This window comes from Cornus florida, unplaced genomic scaffold, assembly GCF_030987335.1.
Source record: "Cornus florida cultivar Cherokee Brave unplaced genomic scaffold, ASM3098733v1 CherokeeBrave_3.0.0_Hap2_Chr11, whole genome shotgun sequence".
Classification (NCBI taxonomy): domain Eukaryota; kingdom Viridiplantae; phylum Streptophyta; class Magnoliopsida; order Cornales; family Cornaceae; genus Cornus; species Cornus florida.
The window spans coordinates 107,567,735-107,586,726 of record NW_026775581.1 but is presented as its reverse complement, the minus strand read 5'-3'; the positions used below and the strand labels follow the sequence as shown (position 1 = coordinate 107,586,726).

The window sequence follows — 18,992 nt, the reverse complement described above, 5'->3', positions numbered from 1 at the left end:
TTGTCCTAGATCTTTTGTGTAGTAAATAGTTGTTAGGTTGTTATTTATTATTTTTAGAATTACTTTTGTTAGTATTATTTATTGTTTTTAGGGTTAATCTTATTATTATTTATTATTGTTAAAAAAAAATTCTTATTATTAGGAGAAACTTTATACATTGAAATACCAACGTGATTTAAAGGAACCTTTAATAAGTCATTTTTAATTCAAAATTCAAAATCCGAACTTAGGTGAGATTTGAGCGTATAGCATTTAATTTTGTTTTCCTTTTTTTAAAACTTTTTTTTAACCATACAAAACCAGAAGATTTCAGGGGAATAATGTTATTATGTTTCTCATACTTGGTTGTGTCTCTGTAACGGAAGGGGAACACTTTTTACTACTTCTCTACTTTAAATGTATATATATTTAAAATTAAATTTAAAAACTCAATAATTTTCTGTGGTTGGCAAAAGCACAATCCAAGCTTGCCAGCTTCCACCATGTGGAGTATATAAGAAAGAGACCCATCAACAACCAAATTTTAATTATTGCGTCCACTTGATAAAGACTAATGCTACAAATTATCATAGATCCTTTATGCAATTTTAATAATGTCCAACAACCACTCTTTTCAATAATGGATGAAAGTATAGTCCATATTCTTTCAGGACAATTATCTAACCAAATGAAATGAATCAAGCTCAACTCAAGATCCAATTGAAACCAAGTGCATTAGGAAATTGGATTAAGTCAAGGAGATCAAAGTCAGATTTATATTCACATTTGAATATTCCAAGAAAATATAGAATTTTATGTGGTTTTCTTTGCAGGTCAGATCAAATTTTGCTAGTTTTTTTTTTTTTTTTCCTTCCTTATGTATAAATATCATATACAATCTTGCTCAAATGCAAGAAAAGATCAATAACATTCTGATATTAAGTGTATAGCATCATCTCCGGACTTGGGCAAGATTTGAGTGTATAGCATTTAATTTTGTTTTTCTTTTTTTCCTTTTTAATTTTTTTTTTTTTCTTAACCATATGAAACCAGAAGATTTCAGGGCAATAATGTTATTATGTTACTCATACTTGGTTGTGTTATATCTCCTTAAGTCCCTCTGCAAGGTTAGCAGTTAACAATTATTTACAAGAGAATAATTTAGTTAATTTTAAGTGAAGGGAAACACTTTTTACTAGGGGTGCACACGATCCGGTTTGGACCGAATTAGGAGTATTTTGGGATCAAATCATTTATAACGGTTCCATTATTTTTTAAACCAGACCGAATCATAATATCAATGGAACCAAACCAAACCAAACCGTGAAAAATCGGTTTGGTTCGGTTCGGTTTGTCGGTTTCAGTTGATTTCCTTTTTATTTTATTTTAATTTAGAGGGGGAACGTTTTTTTTTTTTTAAAAAATCAACTATAATACGCAAAAAATAATAATAATAATAATAATAATAATTTTAAGAAGGAGAAAAAGAAAGAAAATTGAGATATATTTGGAAAGGGAAATTTGACTTTTTTTTAAAAAAAATTAAGAAATTTAAAGAACAAAAGAAATAAATGGGGCATGTGAGAAGTGAGAACTTTACTTGATTTAGGTTTAAGATGTAATATATATATATATATATATAACATAGTAATGATTCAGTCTGAGCTGGTCCGGTCCAACACGACCCTAAATCAGGACCGGACCGAAAAATTGCGGTTTCATAATTTTGGGCCCAGAACCGGACCAAACTGCAATACAACTAGCCCAAATCGCCCAATTTAGTACGATCCCGACGATTTTTCGGTTTACCGAATTTTTTGAATACCCCTACTTTTTACTACTTCTCTACTTTAAATGTATATATATTTAATATTAAATTTGGAAACTCAATAATTTTCTGTGATTGGCAAAAGCACAATCCAAGCTTTGCCAGCTTATGGAGTAAGATAGAAATATACCTAGTATCTAACTCCTCTATTTTGAGTTGATGAGAAAGAGACCCATCAACAACCTAATTTTAATTATTGGGTCCACTTGATAAAGACTAAGATTACTAATAATCATAGGTTCTTTATGCAATTTTAATAATGTCCAACAACCACTATTTTCATTAATGGATGAAAATATAGTCCATCTTCTTTCAGGACAATTATCTGAGCAAATCAACTGAATCAAGCTCAACTCAAAATCCAATTCAAACCAAGTGGATTACAAATTTATTACATAAATTGGATTAAGTCAAGGATATCAAAGTCAGATTTATATTCACATTTGAATATTCCAAGAAAACATAGAATTTTATGTGCTTTTCTTTGCAGGTCAGATCAAATTTTGCTAATTTTTTTTTTCCTTCCTTATGTATAAATATCATATACAATCTTGCTCAAATGCAAGAAAAGATCAATCACATTCTGATATTAAGTGAAAAATCTCACTTCTGACATATAGCCCACTAGTGTCTGCAACTTTAGTTTGGTACAAATAAAACATAAAAGGCGCACACATACTACAAACCAACAACAATTTTCTTGAACTAGAATTATATGACACAGTTGCATAATAACCCCTTCCATCCCCTTGGCATTGCTGTTAAGCAATTCTCCTAAGAGCTTCTGACAGACATCACAAGAAGAGATGGAAATGGAGTTTTCTTCGCAACTTTCCTACCAATATTTCTAGTTCATTCTATCTTTGGTTTGAAATATTAACAAGGAAAAAATATGGGAGAGGGGTCTCTCTGCAGCTTGCCATCTGATACATTTAGTTTTTTCATCTTCTCTTCACACCAAAATAGCTGCTCTTTACTGATTCTTAACATTCTTAGAACCCTTGACATGACTTTGACATCGATAAGGCTCAGCAACAGCTCCACTTCCTCTAGCCTTGCAGGCCAAGACTTCTTCCACCCTTTCTTCCTTTTCTGCAGTTCCTTCAGCTTCATCCTTATCTGTAGTTTAAAGAGAGTTCGGGACAAAAGCAGTCGTCAGCAACTGGAACAGCTGAATCAAAAGATGAATATTGCACTTCAATTGCAAACCAAACAGTTCAACTAGCAAGGTCCTATAGAGATTAATCTTAGGCAACACAAATATTGGTATATTGTCCTAGCAAATATGAACAACCTTTTCTTACATCAAATATGAATAAGCTGAGAGCACTAAAACACACAGACTAGATTAGATCACCAATTCAACTAGCAAAGCCATCTCATGATACAGTTTATTGTCATGACAAATTCCATTTCTTTAGCCACTATCCAAAATCAAGTAAAAATATATTGTGAAGGATTTTATGTACATTTTCCACTTCTAATGATAACCTAATAGAACAGTAGAACCCAATTGGCATGTAAAACTAAATATAGCACAATATGGTAATTAATATATATCCTGTCTGGGATAATTAAGGATTTACAGAAAAATCAGTCATGGATGTCACATGCATATTCTATGGTAATTAATATATATCCTGTCTGGGATAATTAAGGATTTACCAGAAAAATCAGTCATGGATGTCACATGCATATTCTATGCTCCATTACTGATGCTCAATATTTCAGAATGATTCTCTTAGTTTATACATCATGTGACCACCAATGGGCCACTGGCCCAAGTGGTCTTACCTCTCCCCCAGCGGGAAGGCAAGAGGGTTTATGATATTGGCATAGATCAAGGATGCAGTTGTTACCAGCTAGCAAGATCAAAGTTAACATCCAAATAAAATATTCAAGAGATTTGATCTGACAAGCAGCTTAGAATTTGAGCATTGAAGTTCTGTGATGGACACTTCACAGATAATGTGAAACAAGAAAGGGCAGTAAAAGAGCTTAGGCGAGTAGACATTAACAGTAAAGGTAAGACAGAGAATGGAGTGACTGAGATTTACCTTCTCAAGAGAAGATTGAATCTGTTGGAGAGGGGTAGCCCACTGGTTCTGACCTCCAATAAGATTACGAACACCAATTGATTTTTTCTTGTCTATCTTTAGGAAAAGGTAGAAAGTCTGGATTGAGCTCTCAATTATTTTAATTAGATCTTGACCGAGTACCAGCGAATCTGACTCTTCTTCCATCTCTTTTCGATCCGAATCTAACAAAAATTCATGAAAAAATAATCATAAAAAAGAACCAACACACTGGAACCAACCTTAAAAAGAGTATTTATATATTCATGAGAATATAAAGTTTCCTTGACATCTTAGAGCACTGTTGAACAATTTATCAGCATCTAATGAGGTGCCGGGACCACAGGCAACATGGCCCTCAATCATTGCCAAATAGAGACTCAATAACGACATATGACATCTAAAAGAAGCAACACATCTGTGGGCTGAAGTTCCATTCAGATCATTAACCCTGGGCCTCCTTTGAAGAGGTGCCAAAAGGGGATGAGACACACTGCAATACTCTGATAGTCTGATGCTAGACACCCACCCTAGCTGGGAACAGGAATGGGGAGATCCTAGAAAGTTCTGTGCTTGTCAATATCATGATCCCAAATTGTGGTGCCAGATATGGGACGCTCAAAGGTGTCAATTTGATGGCTGAAATGGGAAATAGCCAAAGTTGGTCCATCCTCTGGCAGCCAAGGACCATTTTGGTCCCTTTGGACAGAAAAGGGAGCTCACATGGCATTTTCATTGCAATACAAAACTGATATCTGGCACCAAGCTCCACGAGCAGACAGCCCAAGCTCTGTATCCGGTCTTGGCCTCTGAAGTCCTGCTCGACTTCACCTACTATGGGAGCACTATACAAGCCAACATCCTTAACTGGCTAATCAATTTTCATACCCTTTTTTCCTAGTTGGTAGTCACACGCCCCCAAGGAATTGTTTGCACTCGAGAGGAGTTAAACCTTAGACCTGATGCCTCTTGAGGCACCAGGGCCAAGTGACGTACAAATTTTCATACCTTTAAGAAGACCTTTGGACTGGAAATCATATTTCTAGGGTTCATTAATAAGACCATACCGAAACAGGTATTCCACCAAGAACCCAATCCATCAACACAAAGTAAGCAGAATATCATGACCAATGCGAAATCAAAAATTTTAACTGAAGTGATCCAACCTCTACTGCTTAAATATTTGCATATTTACCTTTTACTTTAGGAACCTGAAGCAGTCTAGGCAACAAGTTTCTTGCTCGAGCATAAATTTCAACCCTGGAACCCTGCTCAAAAGGTTCATTTTCGATAAATCTTTGTAACAAAACCTGAAACTGCTGAAATTGCTGAGCACTGTGGTTGTAACAAGCTGAATTTTCGGGTAGGCAAGAAATTTTCTGGCTCAATTGCGTGTATTGACAATGAAGAGCCTCCCAAGTCAAGCAAGCTTGAGCCACATATGCCGTCTCAAGATCCTCATAGGGGTTATTTCCTTGCTGCTGCAGATGCTCAGTTTCATCTTCAGGTTCTTCAATCTTCTTCAAAGAAAGGCAGCGAAGTGGGGAAGTAAGCTTCTTAGATGCAGATTTTGGTGATGGAGTTGAAGGATTATGGGAGCCTGTAACACAGTAAACCTTAATATGTGGAAAGGATCTACATATTTCATTGCAACACAACAGCTAAGTAGGGAAGCTGAAAAACAGAATCAGCCAAACGGGGATATTTTATTAGATGAAAAAAAGTTGAACATACCAGCCTCAATAACTACGAAAATAAGGGGCAACACACAGAAAATGACACTTCATTTGCAGGTACAAGAATACATGGTCTAACATGGATAACCAGTAGGGCACTATTTCATAGGATAACATCTCTCAAAAGTCAAAAAGAACATAATTTCTCATGCACATGTTTGACCTATCTTTGCGTAATTCAAAACATATTGTACGGCAACACAGAACAAACCTTAATGTTGCAATATTCGCACATAAACTTTCCAGAGAAGCTAATTCAAAAGGGTGAAAAAAAAGGTTCAATCCTGATATAGCATGCTATACACTAACAACCTGTTTATTCAGTAGCGAACAATAATGCCAAAAAGATGGAAACTCCACCCCCGGACAACTGTACCTATTAAAGGGTCCAGCATGGTAACATAGAGCAAGAGAAGCCTACAATAGTGATAGCAACAATCCAATTCACACGAGTTTATCCTGAACAGCTCGCAGAAACATTCATATACCCCTGCTTCAGACAAAATGTAACACAACAATTTTGGTAGACCATCCTCCAAGCATCCCAGAAAGTCTCTACGGTCTTTCTTGGATATGACCTCCAGACTCTAGATCTGGAGCAATCCAACATTCTTAGATTATACAAGTTGAGCAGAATTTTAAAAATGAAAAGAAACCATAAATAAAGTTTATCAGGAGCATCCAACTTGAGCATTAGATTCTGCTCTTGATTTTAAATCTAAAAATACATTGTCATTTTTGCTAACAACTTGCACATAACCAATTACCTAATCACAGAACCAAAAAAAATATATGTTTTATAAGATTAAAGAAAAAGTAATAAAGGGAAGTATAAATTGAAAACTTGGTCAGACTTCTGGAATCCCAAAACAGAGCCAACTCACTACTATTTGATTCTCAGGAAACTAAGAATCGATCAATTTTATTGCATTGTGGAGCACATCTACCCAAATGTGTTTTCCAACTAAATCAAATTAATACGACACAAATCTTTACTTGAAAATTAATACTACCCATTAGATATTTTAACCTCATATAAGTATCATCTTGATCTAGCATGTGTGGAAGTACAGATCTTTTATATACATACTTTATACATGTAACTTTATAAACCAACCAATATTAGTCGAAAAGAAACGTGGCGCATTTTACTTCTGAAACCAAAAATGGTATATATATATAAAATAAAAAAAAAGAAAAAAAAAAGAAAAAAGAAACATGGCCTCCAAATATAATTATTAGAAAGCAAGCAATAGGTAGAATTATAGCAACATTTACCAACTTCATTCAGCTGCTGATTACTCAAACGGTCAAAGAATAACATCCGCTCACAGTATTTGTCATACACAGCATCGAACCCATACCACAGCTGTTGACCTTCTGCTTCCACATCCCTCCACTCACTAGAGCTGGTCTCACCCTCCTCTTCCTCATCCTCTTCCTCCTCTTCTGGGCACGATTCTTCCGGTATCAACACCATAAAACTGTTTCTTCTCAGTTCTTTTAACCTCCTCTTGACCTCATTTGTGATGAAGTCGTCGTCGTCGTCATCAGCTTCAGGAGCAGAATCAACATTGCCTGATTTACTCAAGTCATCACCATTCTCATTCTTTGGCTCCTCTGGCTGCGGAATGGGTTTATCCTCTGAATCCTTTTCTGGATTTGGTTTGTGAGCTTTCCTAAACTTCTTTACTTTGAAGAAATCCATCATCAACTTCTGCTCAGTCCAACCAAATATATATATATATATATAATAAGTCACATTCTTTCTTCTTAATCACAATTTAGAACACATAGCTCTCACCAGAATAGAAAGTCACTTTTACTTTGTCAATAAAGAACAATTTTCCTTTTGCAATACCTTTTTCCCAAATAAAAAACCCAAAAATAAAATCAGATGAGAGATTTCAAGTCAAAACGACAACAAAGTTATGAGGAAAACCCCTCTGAAATTTCTAAGAAACTTCATTGGATCCAAAATCTGTTTATAATCCATTTCCCGCCCGAGTCTGGCAAACAAGAAACCCTAAAGATCTTAACATGAACCACAATATCCGAGTTCCCTTCACAAGCTAGAACCCAATGAAGCTCAAACAGCCATAACTGCACAAGCTTTGAAAATGAGAGGATTTAAAGAAAATTGATGACAACACAGAAATTCTAGCAACCTCAAAAGGGCCAAAAACCAAATTTTTTCTCAAAATATCTTACTCAAACATTATTTCGTACAATAAAAGCCCTAGAAAAACAACTTCATCAAAGTACATTTCCTTCAAGAGTATTCAAGCACAAATCAGACATGCTTTAATCTATCAATAGTTCACGCATTAAACGAAATAAGAAGAAATCAACTCTATGTGAATCCAAAAACAACATTCAAGTGATTGAAACTAACCCGAGAGATCTGTCACGAGATTTGCAGGCTTTCTCCGATATTTCAGAGCTCAAAACCAGACGCCACAGCAACACTAACACTGAAGCACAAAAGGGTCACTGAAAATCTGAAAAAAATGGGGTGATTCCTGAGAGAACGGAAAGTGAAACCCTAAAATGGGGTTTGGGAGGGGGAGTGAAGGACAATAGCAACAGCAACAGCAGTGGTGGTGAATTGGGAAAGCCATAAATGTGTACCATTAGTAATTGATTAGTTTCCATTTTTCGATATAAAAATAAAAGTTTGTTTATTAACGTTCAACAAATTAAACTTTTGATTAATTATGGGTCAAGCTAAACTTTCTCTGTGGATGTGTGCATTGGATTGTATTTGGAGCACGAAACCCTAGATAAACAAGCAGCGAGCGGGATTGTACAGAGAATATTGTCAGAAACAGAAAGCCGCGAAAGAGGAGAAATTATCAGGTGCTCCGCGTCTAAACATGTCATCGGGTTGGTGTTTATGGTTTGACCAGTGGAAAGCTTCCACGTTTGTGCTTTTGAGGATGCGTCAGTCTTTTTGTCACTTTAGCAACCATGGAGAGGCCCCAGGACAAGACAAGAGAAGGGTTAGCCTTCAACTATGCATGCGAATGAAGGTTTGACGCTCTAAACAGCCTTTTTGTCACTTCATCAATGCCCTTTTCAAGTTTCAAAGTGTCTATATATCAATATATATATATTCTTTTTCGTAATTGAAGTCTTAAAAAAAATAATAATAATAAAACAATTTTTCAATTTTTTTATCATTAGTCTTTTATAAATATACATTTTTTTTTAACAAAAATGTCAATAATGTTTTATTCTCCCGTGTAAAAATTAATAGTACTATCATTTCAATTTAAATGTGAAGTACATTTCTTTCAAAAAAAATACTGCTAATATATATAATATGTTATTTACACTTTATTTTTGTTCGCAATAGGTTTATGATTTTTAATAAAATTTATAATTTATTTTTTGCAATATTATGAGGTGGATTTCCATTTCAAATCCATTATCTTACTAGAAGTGTACAGGTTCCACCTCGGTCCTATTTTCCGAACCTACCAAAAATAAAAAATAAAAAAATCAATCTCAATGGTTTCGAAAATATTAAAACTAATTAGTTGAGTCAGGTAGTTTTGGACTTTATATATATATATATATATATATATATATATATATAATATGATCATATGTATTGCAATGCATGGTAAATTATATTTTTTACAAATCAAAATTCAACAACAGTATATAATGCTGATAATACATACACTAATTCATGCATTACTAGACGTTGGAATAGTCCTTTTAAAACCCCAAATTGAGAAAAATCGTATTCATCAGGTTTTTTTTTTTTTCACACATGCCTCCAGCTCAAACCTTTGACCTATTTTTGAAAAGTAAGAATTTAATACCGTTAGAATAGTCCTTTTAAAACCCTAAATTGAGAATAGTCCTTTTAAAACCCCAAATTGAGAACCAAAATCGTATTCATTAGGTTTTTTTTTTTTTTTTTTTTTTTTTTTTTTTTCACACACATGCCTCCAGCTCAAACCCTGACCTATTTTTGAAAAGTAAGAATTTAGTACCGTTAGACCACTGAATTGGTCTTTCTTTTAAAACTATAATCAAGTGATTCCATCACAGAATCACAAATTTATTAGTTAAAATAATCTTTAATGCTATCAATTTATATATGTGTAACATAACTTCACATGCTTATGCAATAATTTTGATAATAATTTTTAATGCTACCAATTTATAACAATTTTTAATACTATTTATAACAATTTTTAATACTACCAATTTTTATATTAGTAACATAACAATTTCACATCTCATGTAATCGATGTGTCTCATACCATATACCCCTCACCACTTATAACACTTTTTTTTTTCCATTAAACCAGTCCGGTTTGCCAATTCTAAGAGGGTCCTACATAGGGCCATTTTGGAGCTCATATTCTTCAAAATGAAATTATATTACTAATATATATGTGTAAGTGTGTGTCTTAACATAATGTGATCGCACGTGCTGTCATCTTTGGATTCTCCAATGTCGGATCTGATACTATCAATATCATCAATGTTAAATCTGTCTAGAAAAGTTAATTCACAAATGCAAAACTAAAGGGGTAACCTGAGACAACATCAATGTTTATTCACAAAAGTACACTATTGTGAATTACACACGCAAAAAAGAAGTACCATATAAACGCACACATACACAAAGTGATATACACACTTATACATATAACTAATTACTTTTGTAGAATTCTCATTTGATGTTCAAGTAACACCACCGAGTACCTTATCATTGATGTCACATATCAATGTTTATTCACCAAAGGACAGTATTACATGAGACATGGATTTGCTACTTAAATCATACTGTACAACACTTGTACATACAATTACTAGTTTTCTTCTTAAACATTACACAAATGTACAGTTTTTTTTTAGTTCTGCTAAATGAGAGAATTTAGGAGTTACATTTATACATACAATTACTTGTGTATTCGAACTGGGGCAAGCTAGTAACCTAACCATGCAGATGGTATTGGCTGAAATCTGTGCTTTGCACACGCCAGTACATCGTAATAGTCCACATGATTGAAGCAGTCACGGAAATCTGTGAAGAGCTTTTCGAACACCCTCCACTGGACTTTGTATGATCTGGTGTATGGATAGGGTAGAAAAACCTGCAGAAAGTAGACATGGCATAAAACATAGTAAATAACATTGCCAAGGAAGAAGACCCTTCACAGAAGGGGATGGAAATGAGAATGATATCGTCGCGTGTTTCATTAACATGAACCAAAAATGAAAAGAAAGATGATTTGTGGAGCATAACATTCATTGAGATTTGAGAACGATTTGGGCCTTCATGTCAGTTATAATGGCACAGGAAACATTAACAAGACATTTTATTTCATATATTCCACCTATAACAAGGGACACGACTCTTCCTGAAAAAATTTGCTGATTACCAAAGATAAACCCAACCATTGTTTAAATGAGGAACTTCTATTTTCAAACCATATATACATATATCACATTCATAATCCAACACTGAAGTAAATCTAGGACTCTCAAAGTAGTTTCACTAGGTACGGTAATTGGATAATAGAAAGAAAGGGTGTTCAGAGTTCTTGCTTACATCACCCTCAAGTGCAAGACGTTTAAGTAAAAGAAACGTTCGCCCATTTTCCTCCAAATTGTCAATAACAGCCAACCAGATTTGTGACGCAAGCTCATGGGCCCTGTCTCGTGATTTTCCACAGGCAATAAATTGATCTGGTAAAATCCAAATGGATTCCAGTTAGAAATGAAATCGGAACAGTCAATTTTTGTCAAGCTGGTGATCAAATATAACAATCAGACATCAGTGATTCAACACCTAAGGATTCGTTAAACATTTATATGATTGGATTACCGGAGGAAGGTTGCATACAGCTACATAAAGCACGAACTTGTATTCCAACCAATAGAGTACATACAGGAATACAAAACGTCATTTATTGGGTTCATACCCATGATCCCTCGCATATCAAATGTTTTGAGGCAACTAAAAGAAGCAATGATTTTTAACGACCCTAATTAGCTGTTTTCGAGTGTCCTTTTTAAGTTAAAGAGAAGATGAAGATGAGATGATGCAACCTTAAAAGGCCCCTTTTATTGTCTCCTAGATAGGAAAAAAGTACTTAATTCTATTGTAAAAAATATCAACACCATTGTTAAATTTAGGGTGCATTAGGAAACATTATGAAACCCTGGATGGATATGATATTCAGTGTGTGTGTATAAGATTTTCCCATTTAATATATATATATATACACACATAATATCTGGTAGATGATCACAAGATAGCACTTGTGAATTAAAACTATAAAGACATTTAGTGGAAATTCATGATTGACAAGAGTAGTGACTCTATCATTAATCATAATGCATAAAAGTACAGTTTTGGGCATTTTGGCTTCAAAAGTAATGATGAAGGGAATGGTGGAGGTGAGGTCCGTGAGGCAGCAATGACAATGAAAGCAGTGAAAGTGAGAGCAATGGTGGTGGTCAAAGGGGCTGTGAAAGTACCACTAAGGGTAGTGTCATTGATGATAGCCACATGGTGTAACAATAGTGGCAACAGTTGCAGCAACAGTGGCTTTGGGAACAGCAGTAATGGAGGTAGTCGTGGTGGTGTTTGTATTAACGACGGTGGTGTAGGGAAGAGGAACGACAATGTAAGTGATCAGGGTAGCTGTGGTGTTAACAGTTGTGGCCATGGCAACATTAATGGCAATGGTGTTTGTAGGAGCAGGGGAGATGGGGATGGTAGCAGTACTAGTGTTAGTAGAAGTACACTTGGGTAGTTGACAGTTGCTACCAGTGGTGCTCTTACCAAGAATGGCCAAGTGCAATTTTCAGAATCTTCACAAAAATAAGCAGTCATTAATTCTCTTGCTGAAATAACGGAATTTTGTACAAATCAGGTGGTGCAAGAAAGCATTTTAGGCCTACTAACCCAACATGATATTGCAGCAAGAATGCTACCAAGAATAAAGCAAAACAAATGATGACATTCTCTACAAGTTAGATAGTGCAAGAATGCATTCTCAGGCCAATAACCTACTAGCCAAACATGATATCAGTTAAAAATATATATACTGTCAGACACAACACAAATCAAAACTTCATGTGACGGTTGAGTTTTAAAATTTGCAAAGAAGTTGAATTAAAAGTCATTTTAAGAGGCCGTTTCCCAAAACATGTACTCTGGACCACAATCCTAGTAAGTGCTAACTCGAGAACCCTGACATCCAAAATAATACTGGACAAAGTAACAGCCGAATGAAAGTTGCAACATTTGTAAACTTATCATACCATGCATTGTTGCATTCAGCATGCACTTGATGCAGGTGAGTTGTACATTGTAAACTATATTCCTGATCAGTGGTTGGGCCATACAGTTCCCAACTTACTGCAGAAGACATATGAAAGCCCTTGTGACAGACGATGATGATATATTACATTTGGTGGCTGAATCTTAATACATTTCCTGCAATAATTTCATCCATGTGAACATGAATGTGAAGTTGTATAAACCAGATAATCATAATGTTTTTCCTAATGATGATTTGTATAAGTCTATGCAATGTAACAAGGTTACTCATGTTTTAACATTTATTGGCCAATCTGCTTGTGATGTCCCACACACCTAGAGGGAGAAGTTGCCGGCACTTAAGGGGGATGCCTCCTACCTGTGTAGACATGTTCTAAAACCATGAGCGCCTATTTTTTACATTTTTGGTGAAACCATTTTGTTCTTTTTCCTTTTCCCATCTTTCCAGGTTTGGAAGAAAAAAAAAATTTTATTATGTGAGCATAAATGCTTCAAATACTCACCCTCTTTTAGTGGCATTACATGCCATATGGTCATACTGTCCCTTGTATCTGAAAAACCACCAAATCTAGAAGCTTCTGTCCACAATTCTGATTGGTAACTTCAACTCTAGTTCATTAATCAGAAATCTACATTTAGGGAAAATTACAAAAGGGACCTATTTGAATATGCACCCAATCAGATCACAGTAACCACTGTAAAAGTGAGGGACGCGGTGTGGATATCTATATTTTCTAACATTACCTTTCTTATAGTCATTCTCTCCTACGTAACTAAAAACACTTAATTCCAGAAGCATTTCCATTCTGCTAACTGTTACCAAATAAATCAAATGTGAGAATATGAGATCATAGCATCCCTTCTGCTACCTTATTCCCAGAAAACAAATGCAAGAAATTTTCCCGGGAAAAAAAAAAAAAAGAAGAAAGAAAGAAAAAGGAAAAAGAAAAGAAGAACAAATGCAAGAAAATATAATGTAAATGTTTCTTTGCTTTGCCAGTAAAACAAGCGTGAGAAAATAGGCTGCAGGTATCTCAATATGATGCTGACTAAGTGGCAATACCGCAAAACAACTACACACTGTAACTCAAAAATGTCACAAGCAAATAGCACACCCCATGGAACCTTTTCTATGAGGTCTCCTATCAAATACTCTACAACAGGAGCAAAAAGGAAGGGGGGTTTGTGGGCTAGGGGCTTAGATCAACTCTTGATGTAAGGTTACTGTCACTCAAAACTAATTAGTATATCATCTTTATGAACAAGGGTTTTCAAATTAGCATAGATGATTATTTATTCAAATAATTAAAATTAAATAAAAATCAACCTATACAAAAAGGACAAAATCTAAGTGATGACTGCACCGATTATGGTTCCGTGAAGTATCCCAGATGGAGGCGGCATTGTTGAAATTTCAAGCTGCTCCTTCAGAAACAAGTAAGCATGTCCCGCAATCTCATCCATTTCACCATCTAGTGAAAAGATATGCTTACCAACATATAATGCAGCATACCTCCTGAAAATTAGGCAAGAACATTAGAATGTTCTCTCTAACAAGAACTACTTGACCACAAAAAAATAGAAGTTGTGAGAGAGAAAAGGATTTCATATAGTCAGGCTGTATACATAGATCGTGCATTGCTCTACAAGAAGAGAAATAAAATAAAATAAAAATAAAAAATAAATAAAAAGTATAACAAGTTTTTTTTTTTTTGCTTTCACATCAAAGTCGAAACTACTAGAAGTATGCATTTTTAATCATACAGACTGTGCTACAGATTGTAAATTATTTGAGCAAGGCTTAGATATATATTCACACATACACAAGACTTATTTTGGTTCTTCAAAATTCATTTCCAAGGCAATAAAACCATGTCCAGATGTCTGACCTACCTTTTGCTCAACCCTCGAGGAATAGGCCCAGGCCACCTTTTAGATTGGCCGGCTGAAGGGAAATGCTTGGCAAGGGCAATGTGCCACAAGCATTCTTCCCGAAACAAATTAGCCCACTGCTTCTTAACGCAAGACACTTGTGCCCAATCTGAGATGGGAATCCGAATGAATATCTCTATCAGTAGATGATCTGGCAGCGTCCCGAAAGGATTATCAGAAAATGAATTGTCAACTTCGCTGTCTTCTGTCATTAGGCTGCATGATGACACTGAACAAATCAGTAAGGACAAGAAAATGACAAATTCAAAGAAGTCATGAAGAAGATATATTTCAATGACAAAAGGCCAATCACCACTACAAGATCAAATTCCTGGAATAACAATGATGTGAAGTGGACAGACAACAACAAGAGTGAGACTGAATGACTTATAGCATTCCCTCATATGACGCTCCTTCATTACCGTGAAAATCAATTTACTGCTGACATTCACTTTCCTAAGACATTGTGATTGAGCCCTAACTGGAGTCTTCCAAATATATTATTTTCCTTGCATAGAAGAGATGACATGAGTTATTTCACGAGCTTTTAAGTAAACCAACTAATAGCTATCACTATGTCAAGTTCAATTGTAAAATCCGGCAGTAACACTGCTTGAAAAGAACATACAATGTTCTGCCAGAAAAGAAAAGAAAGGTATAAAATATGATATATTAACAGTGATTGACAAATTTAACTAATCATTCTACAACGCTTGCATCTCTGTAAATTAAAATCAATGAAATAATTAAAATCACTAACAGTGTCATTATAGGGAAAATTAAGAATTAGGGATCAAGTCCTCCCTTCCTTCAAAATTCAGAAAGAATGGGGAACCTTATTAGGGCGACTTCAGCCCTAAACTGCTATAATATTCTTTTATCACGTTGTCTCAATGAATAGAAAGACAGCTAAAAGTTAACTTCAACTGAAGAGCCGAGTACAACATTTCATTTTGTTAATGAAAAGAAATAAGTGCTAGACTCATGAAAATAAAAAATAATTTAGGCAGCACAATTAGATTTAATATATATATATATATATATATATAAATACATATATATAGATTAAGAATTTGAGAATAACAATGAGATTTATCTAGAAAGTTCCTTTTCATGTTGTGGAAAATTAAGCATCAAAAAAAGGGAAACAGATTATATCACATAACTAATCTTTTTCCAAACAGATCTAGCTTAACAGTATTAGTTTTAAGAATCCATTAGTGTGCTCAATCTATATTCAATAAACCCAAAATTATATTACAGCATGATTCAAATCAGAACTGTGAAACAGAACCATATGAATATGAAAATAAAAATAAAAATAAAATTAACCAGAAACTTGCTTTGAAAATATTCCATAAACCCATGTTAGATAAGTTCATATTCACCAAAAATTCTCACCAATTACACAATTCAGAACAAGAACTAGTATATGATTCAGAAGAGGTAAAACAAAAGATATAGTAGTATATACAGAGACGGAGGGAAACCCAAAGAATGAAAAATTCAACAAAATACATAGGAAATGAAGAATCAGCAGACAACAAATTGAAAATGAATCCATCTGACTAAAGATACAACCTCGAACAGAGTCACATATAAATCCAATGAAATTCAGAAAACTAATACAAGAAAGCTAAAAGAAATTAAAGTGAAATTCTCACCTGAAAATGGGGAGAAGGGGCTGTTGTTCACTTGGACTTGAGAGAAAGAGGAACGGCAGCTACAGGAGTTGTGTCTTGTTGTGAGGTCCCATCTCACATTTTTAATGATAAAATAAGAAGTTTTGTTATTGAAAGTAGAAAGCAAATTTCAATTCAGAAATAGAAAAATTACACTCCGTAATTGATTAATTTGGGAGTGACTAGGCATTCATCAGTTGACACGTGGCACACTAATCTCATTAGTCCTTTTCTTTCCTTTACTAAGTAAGTGGCCCACACATGTGTTGTCTTAAGAGTTTGTGTTGATATTTGGATGATGCCACAACAGTGGCCACTTGATTAGAATGTGCGCGTGTGTGTGTATATATATATATATATATATATATATTCACCCAAGAGAAAGAGGGGCTACCATTATAAGAAGTTACAATGCTCTCAATTGACTAGTGTTGGGTGTTTGAATATTTTTTTTTTTATAATTGTTCATGAGAGATAATGTATGACATATTTTTGATAATAATAAGAATTTTGATAACTACATTAAACATAAAAGGTATATATTCACACCGATAAAATCATACTAGTAATAATTACCGTGGAGAAAGAAGACAGTTGTAGAACAACTTGTCCGAGGAAAAATAAATAAAATTGCATGAAACAAATGGGTATTACTATTACTGACGGTTATTAATTAGTCCTCATAAAAACAGATTTTTGTGATTGAAATACATATTTCTAATCATATTTTTCCTTTTTTATTTATTGAAATACACAAATTTAATGTAGTATTTCTAGCCACTATTATTATACAAACTTCTACGAAAAAGCACCTTCTTCAAAAGCGCTTCACGTCCAGGGAACGGACTACGACTCTCCACCGTCCGATCATCATCCATCTTCTTCTTTTCTCTCTCGACCCCTACCTCCTCATCGTCATCGTCGTCGTCGTCGTCAAACCTAACCCTACCTTTCCCTTGAATCCCCATCCCTCCCAATCGCGAACCACCACTCCTCTTCAGCCTCACTCTCTCTCTCCTCTCTCTCCTCTTCTCTCCTCCATCACAACCCCCAACTTTCTCTCTCTTCAATCTCATCAATTTTCTCTCTCCACCGCCATTGCTACTCTCAGATACCCTAGGTATTCGCCCGCCCTTGGAGGTCCCAAGAAGCGCAAAATCGATCCGACCCCAACCCACCTTGTCGTCGTTGTCCCAACCAAACCTCTGGCTGATCTCAACCAACTCAGAGACTCCGCTGTCAGGTCTCGACTGCGACGTCGAGGGAAGGTCGCCGTTTAGGACCTTGTCAGCGAACTCCCACTCGATTCGGTCTCTGTAAACTGGGTCTTCGAGGACTTCGTCGGCGAGCTTAGCCCAGTCTTCGAAGTCGCGAGCTCTGAGGTTCTTGGAGACCCATTTGAGGTAATTGGAGGGCAGGGTTCCCAGCATTTTGCCTTTGTGTTTCCCAAAGTCGATGACTCTGTCACGAGCTGGGAGTGAATGAGCTGAGATTGAAATGGGTTTGATTATAGGCGTTGGGGTTTTGGGTTTGAATTGGGATGAAAATTGGAGGAGATTGTGTGAAGGAGTAGAGTGGAAAAGCAAGAGATTCATGAGTTTCAAACCGCTCGTTAACACAAAAAAAAAAAATGATTTGAATGAGGGGAGAGAGAGACTGAGTCACTGGAGAGTATCTTGTATCAGATGGGTTTCCTTTGCAGTAGTGAACTGGGAAAAAAAAATACTGTAACAATTTAAAAGACAGGAAGGTGATATTTCAGACGATTTTGTGCAAAATATATATATATATATATTCACACAGTTTTTTTATATATAAATACGTTCAATTTTTTTTTTTGTCCTTTTTATATTATAAATGCAACAAATATTTTGTCTCTTATATATATATATATTGTTTTTATAATTTAGCAGGATAATGAAAATTTTGTTAGAGGCTAGGAAGCACTCGGATGTGACACAATGCGGACAAGTTGAGACAGATGTTAAAAAAAATAAGACAAGTATGTCATGAATATATAAATACATAATAATATATATATAATATATATTATTATATATTTATATAAATAATTTATTTTTTACCATTTTACTTATATATTTATAAATAAATCAATAATTTGGAATTTAGAACTGTATATTTGTTATTTTTTGTTTTCTTAAATTTATATTATTTTCTAAATTAACCTAATGTATTTTACATTGAATTCAATTACATTTTTTTAAAAAAATATAATTACAAAATCATTCTGACTTATTCTAAAAAGTATTCAAAACTTATCACATCTGACTTATTCTGACTTATTCTAGTTGTATCTTATACAATTTCGGATCATATCTGTATATTCAACTAGTGTTCTAATATACAATACTATCATAGCACCTTACAGGGAGTATTTGTATTTTAGTAGAGAGGTTAAACATTCTCTCCTTTTTTCTTTTT

The 18,992-nt window shown here is 34.6% G+C and overlaps 3 protein-coding genes across 7 annotated transcripts; all 3 read right to left on the bottom strand.

Annotated features, from left to right (window-relative positions):
• Positions 1–2,367: 2,367 nt before the first annotated feature.
• On the bottom strand, positions 2,368–8,438 carry LOC132284455 (uncharacterized). Of its 2 annotated transcripts, none has more exons than XM_059786566.1 (5): positions 8,014–8,427; positions 6,897–7,335; positions 5,078–5,482; positions 3,865–4,067; positions 2,368–2,926 (listed from the first exon to the last, which is right to left on the bottom strand). In XM_059786566.1, exons 2-5 carry the CDS (start codon positions 7,327–7,329, stop codon positions 2,684–2,686), a joined length of 1,284 nt encoding a protein of 427 aa, XP_059642549.1. In that variant the 5' UTR covers positions 7,330–7,335; positions 8,014–8,427; the 3' UTR covers positions 2,368–2,683. The 2 variants fall into 2 exon arrangements, with proteins under 2 accessions (XP_059642549.1, XP_059642550.1); XM_059786567.1 differs by having other exon boundaries at positions 2,868–2,978; positions 8,014–8,438.
• Positions 8,439–10,274: 1,836 nt separating this feature from the next.
• Positions 10,275–16,665, bottom strand: LOC132286432 (uncharacterized). 4 transcript variants are annotated; one of them, XM_059788765.1, is made up of 6 exons: positions 16,533–16,631; positions 15,182–15,376; positions 14,830–15,084; positions 14,301–14,452; positions 11,197–11,333; positions 10,275–10,738 (listed from the first exon to the last, which is right to left on the bottom strand). In XM_059788765.1, the coding sequence occupies exons 3-6, from the start codon at positions 15,078–15,080 to the stop codon at positions 10,571–10,573; spliced, it is 708 nt and encodes a 235-aa protein (XP_059644748.1). In that variant the 5' UTR covers positions 15,081–15,084; positions 15,182–15,376; positions 16,533–16,631; the 3' UTR covers positions 10,275–10,570. The 4 variants fall into 4 exon arrangements, with proteins under 4 accessions (XP_059644748.1, XP_059644747.1, XP_059644746.1 ...); XM_059788764.1 differs by having other exon boundaries at positions 15,291–15,376; positions 16,533–16,630; XM_059788763.1 differs by lacking the exon at positions 15,182–15,376 and having other exon boundaries at positions 16,533–16,665.
• On the bottom strand, positions 16,532–18,316 carry LOC132286431 (uncharacterized). Its single transcript, XM_059788762.1, has one exon. The coding sequence runs from the start codon at positions 18,143–18,145 to the stop codon at positions 17,324–17,326; it is 822 nt and encodes a 273-aa protein (XP_059644745.1). The 5' UTR covers positions 18,146–18,316; the 3' UTR covers positions 16,532–17,323.
• Between the last annotated feature and the right edge of the window lie 676 nt (positions 18,317–18,992).

Coding starts and splice junctions, on each gene's coding strand:
- LOC132284455 (XM_059786566.1), bottom strand. CDS start 7,329: ATGATGGATTTCTTCAAAGTAAAGAAGTTTAGGAAAGCTCACAAACCA. Junction 5,483..6,896: donor TCAGCAGCTGAATGAAGTTG/GTAAATGTTGCT, acceptor ACTGTGTTACAG/GCTCCCATAATCCTTCAACT. Junction 2,927..3,864: donor TTCAATCTTCTCTTGAGAAG/GTAAATCTCAGT, acceptor TTTAAACTACAG/ATAAGGATGAAGCTGAAGGA.
- LOC132286432 (XM_059788763.1), bottom strand. CDS start 15,080: ATGACAGAAGACAGCGAAGTTGACAATTCATTTTCTGATAATCCTTTC. Junction 14,453..14,829: donor CCTCGAGGGTTGAGCAAAAG/GTAGGTCAGACA, acceptor CCTAATTTTCAG/GAGGTATGCTGCATTATATG. Junction 10,739..11,196: donor GTCTTGCACTTGAGGGTGAT/GTAAGCAAGAAC, acceptor TACTTTCTGCAG/GTTTTTCTACCCTATCCATA.
- LOC132286431 (XM_059788762.1), bottom strand. CDS start 18,145: ATGAATCTCTTGCTTTTCCACTCTACTCCTTCACACAATCTCCTCCAA.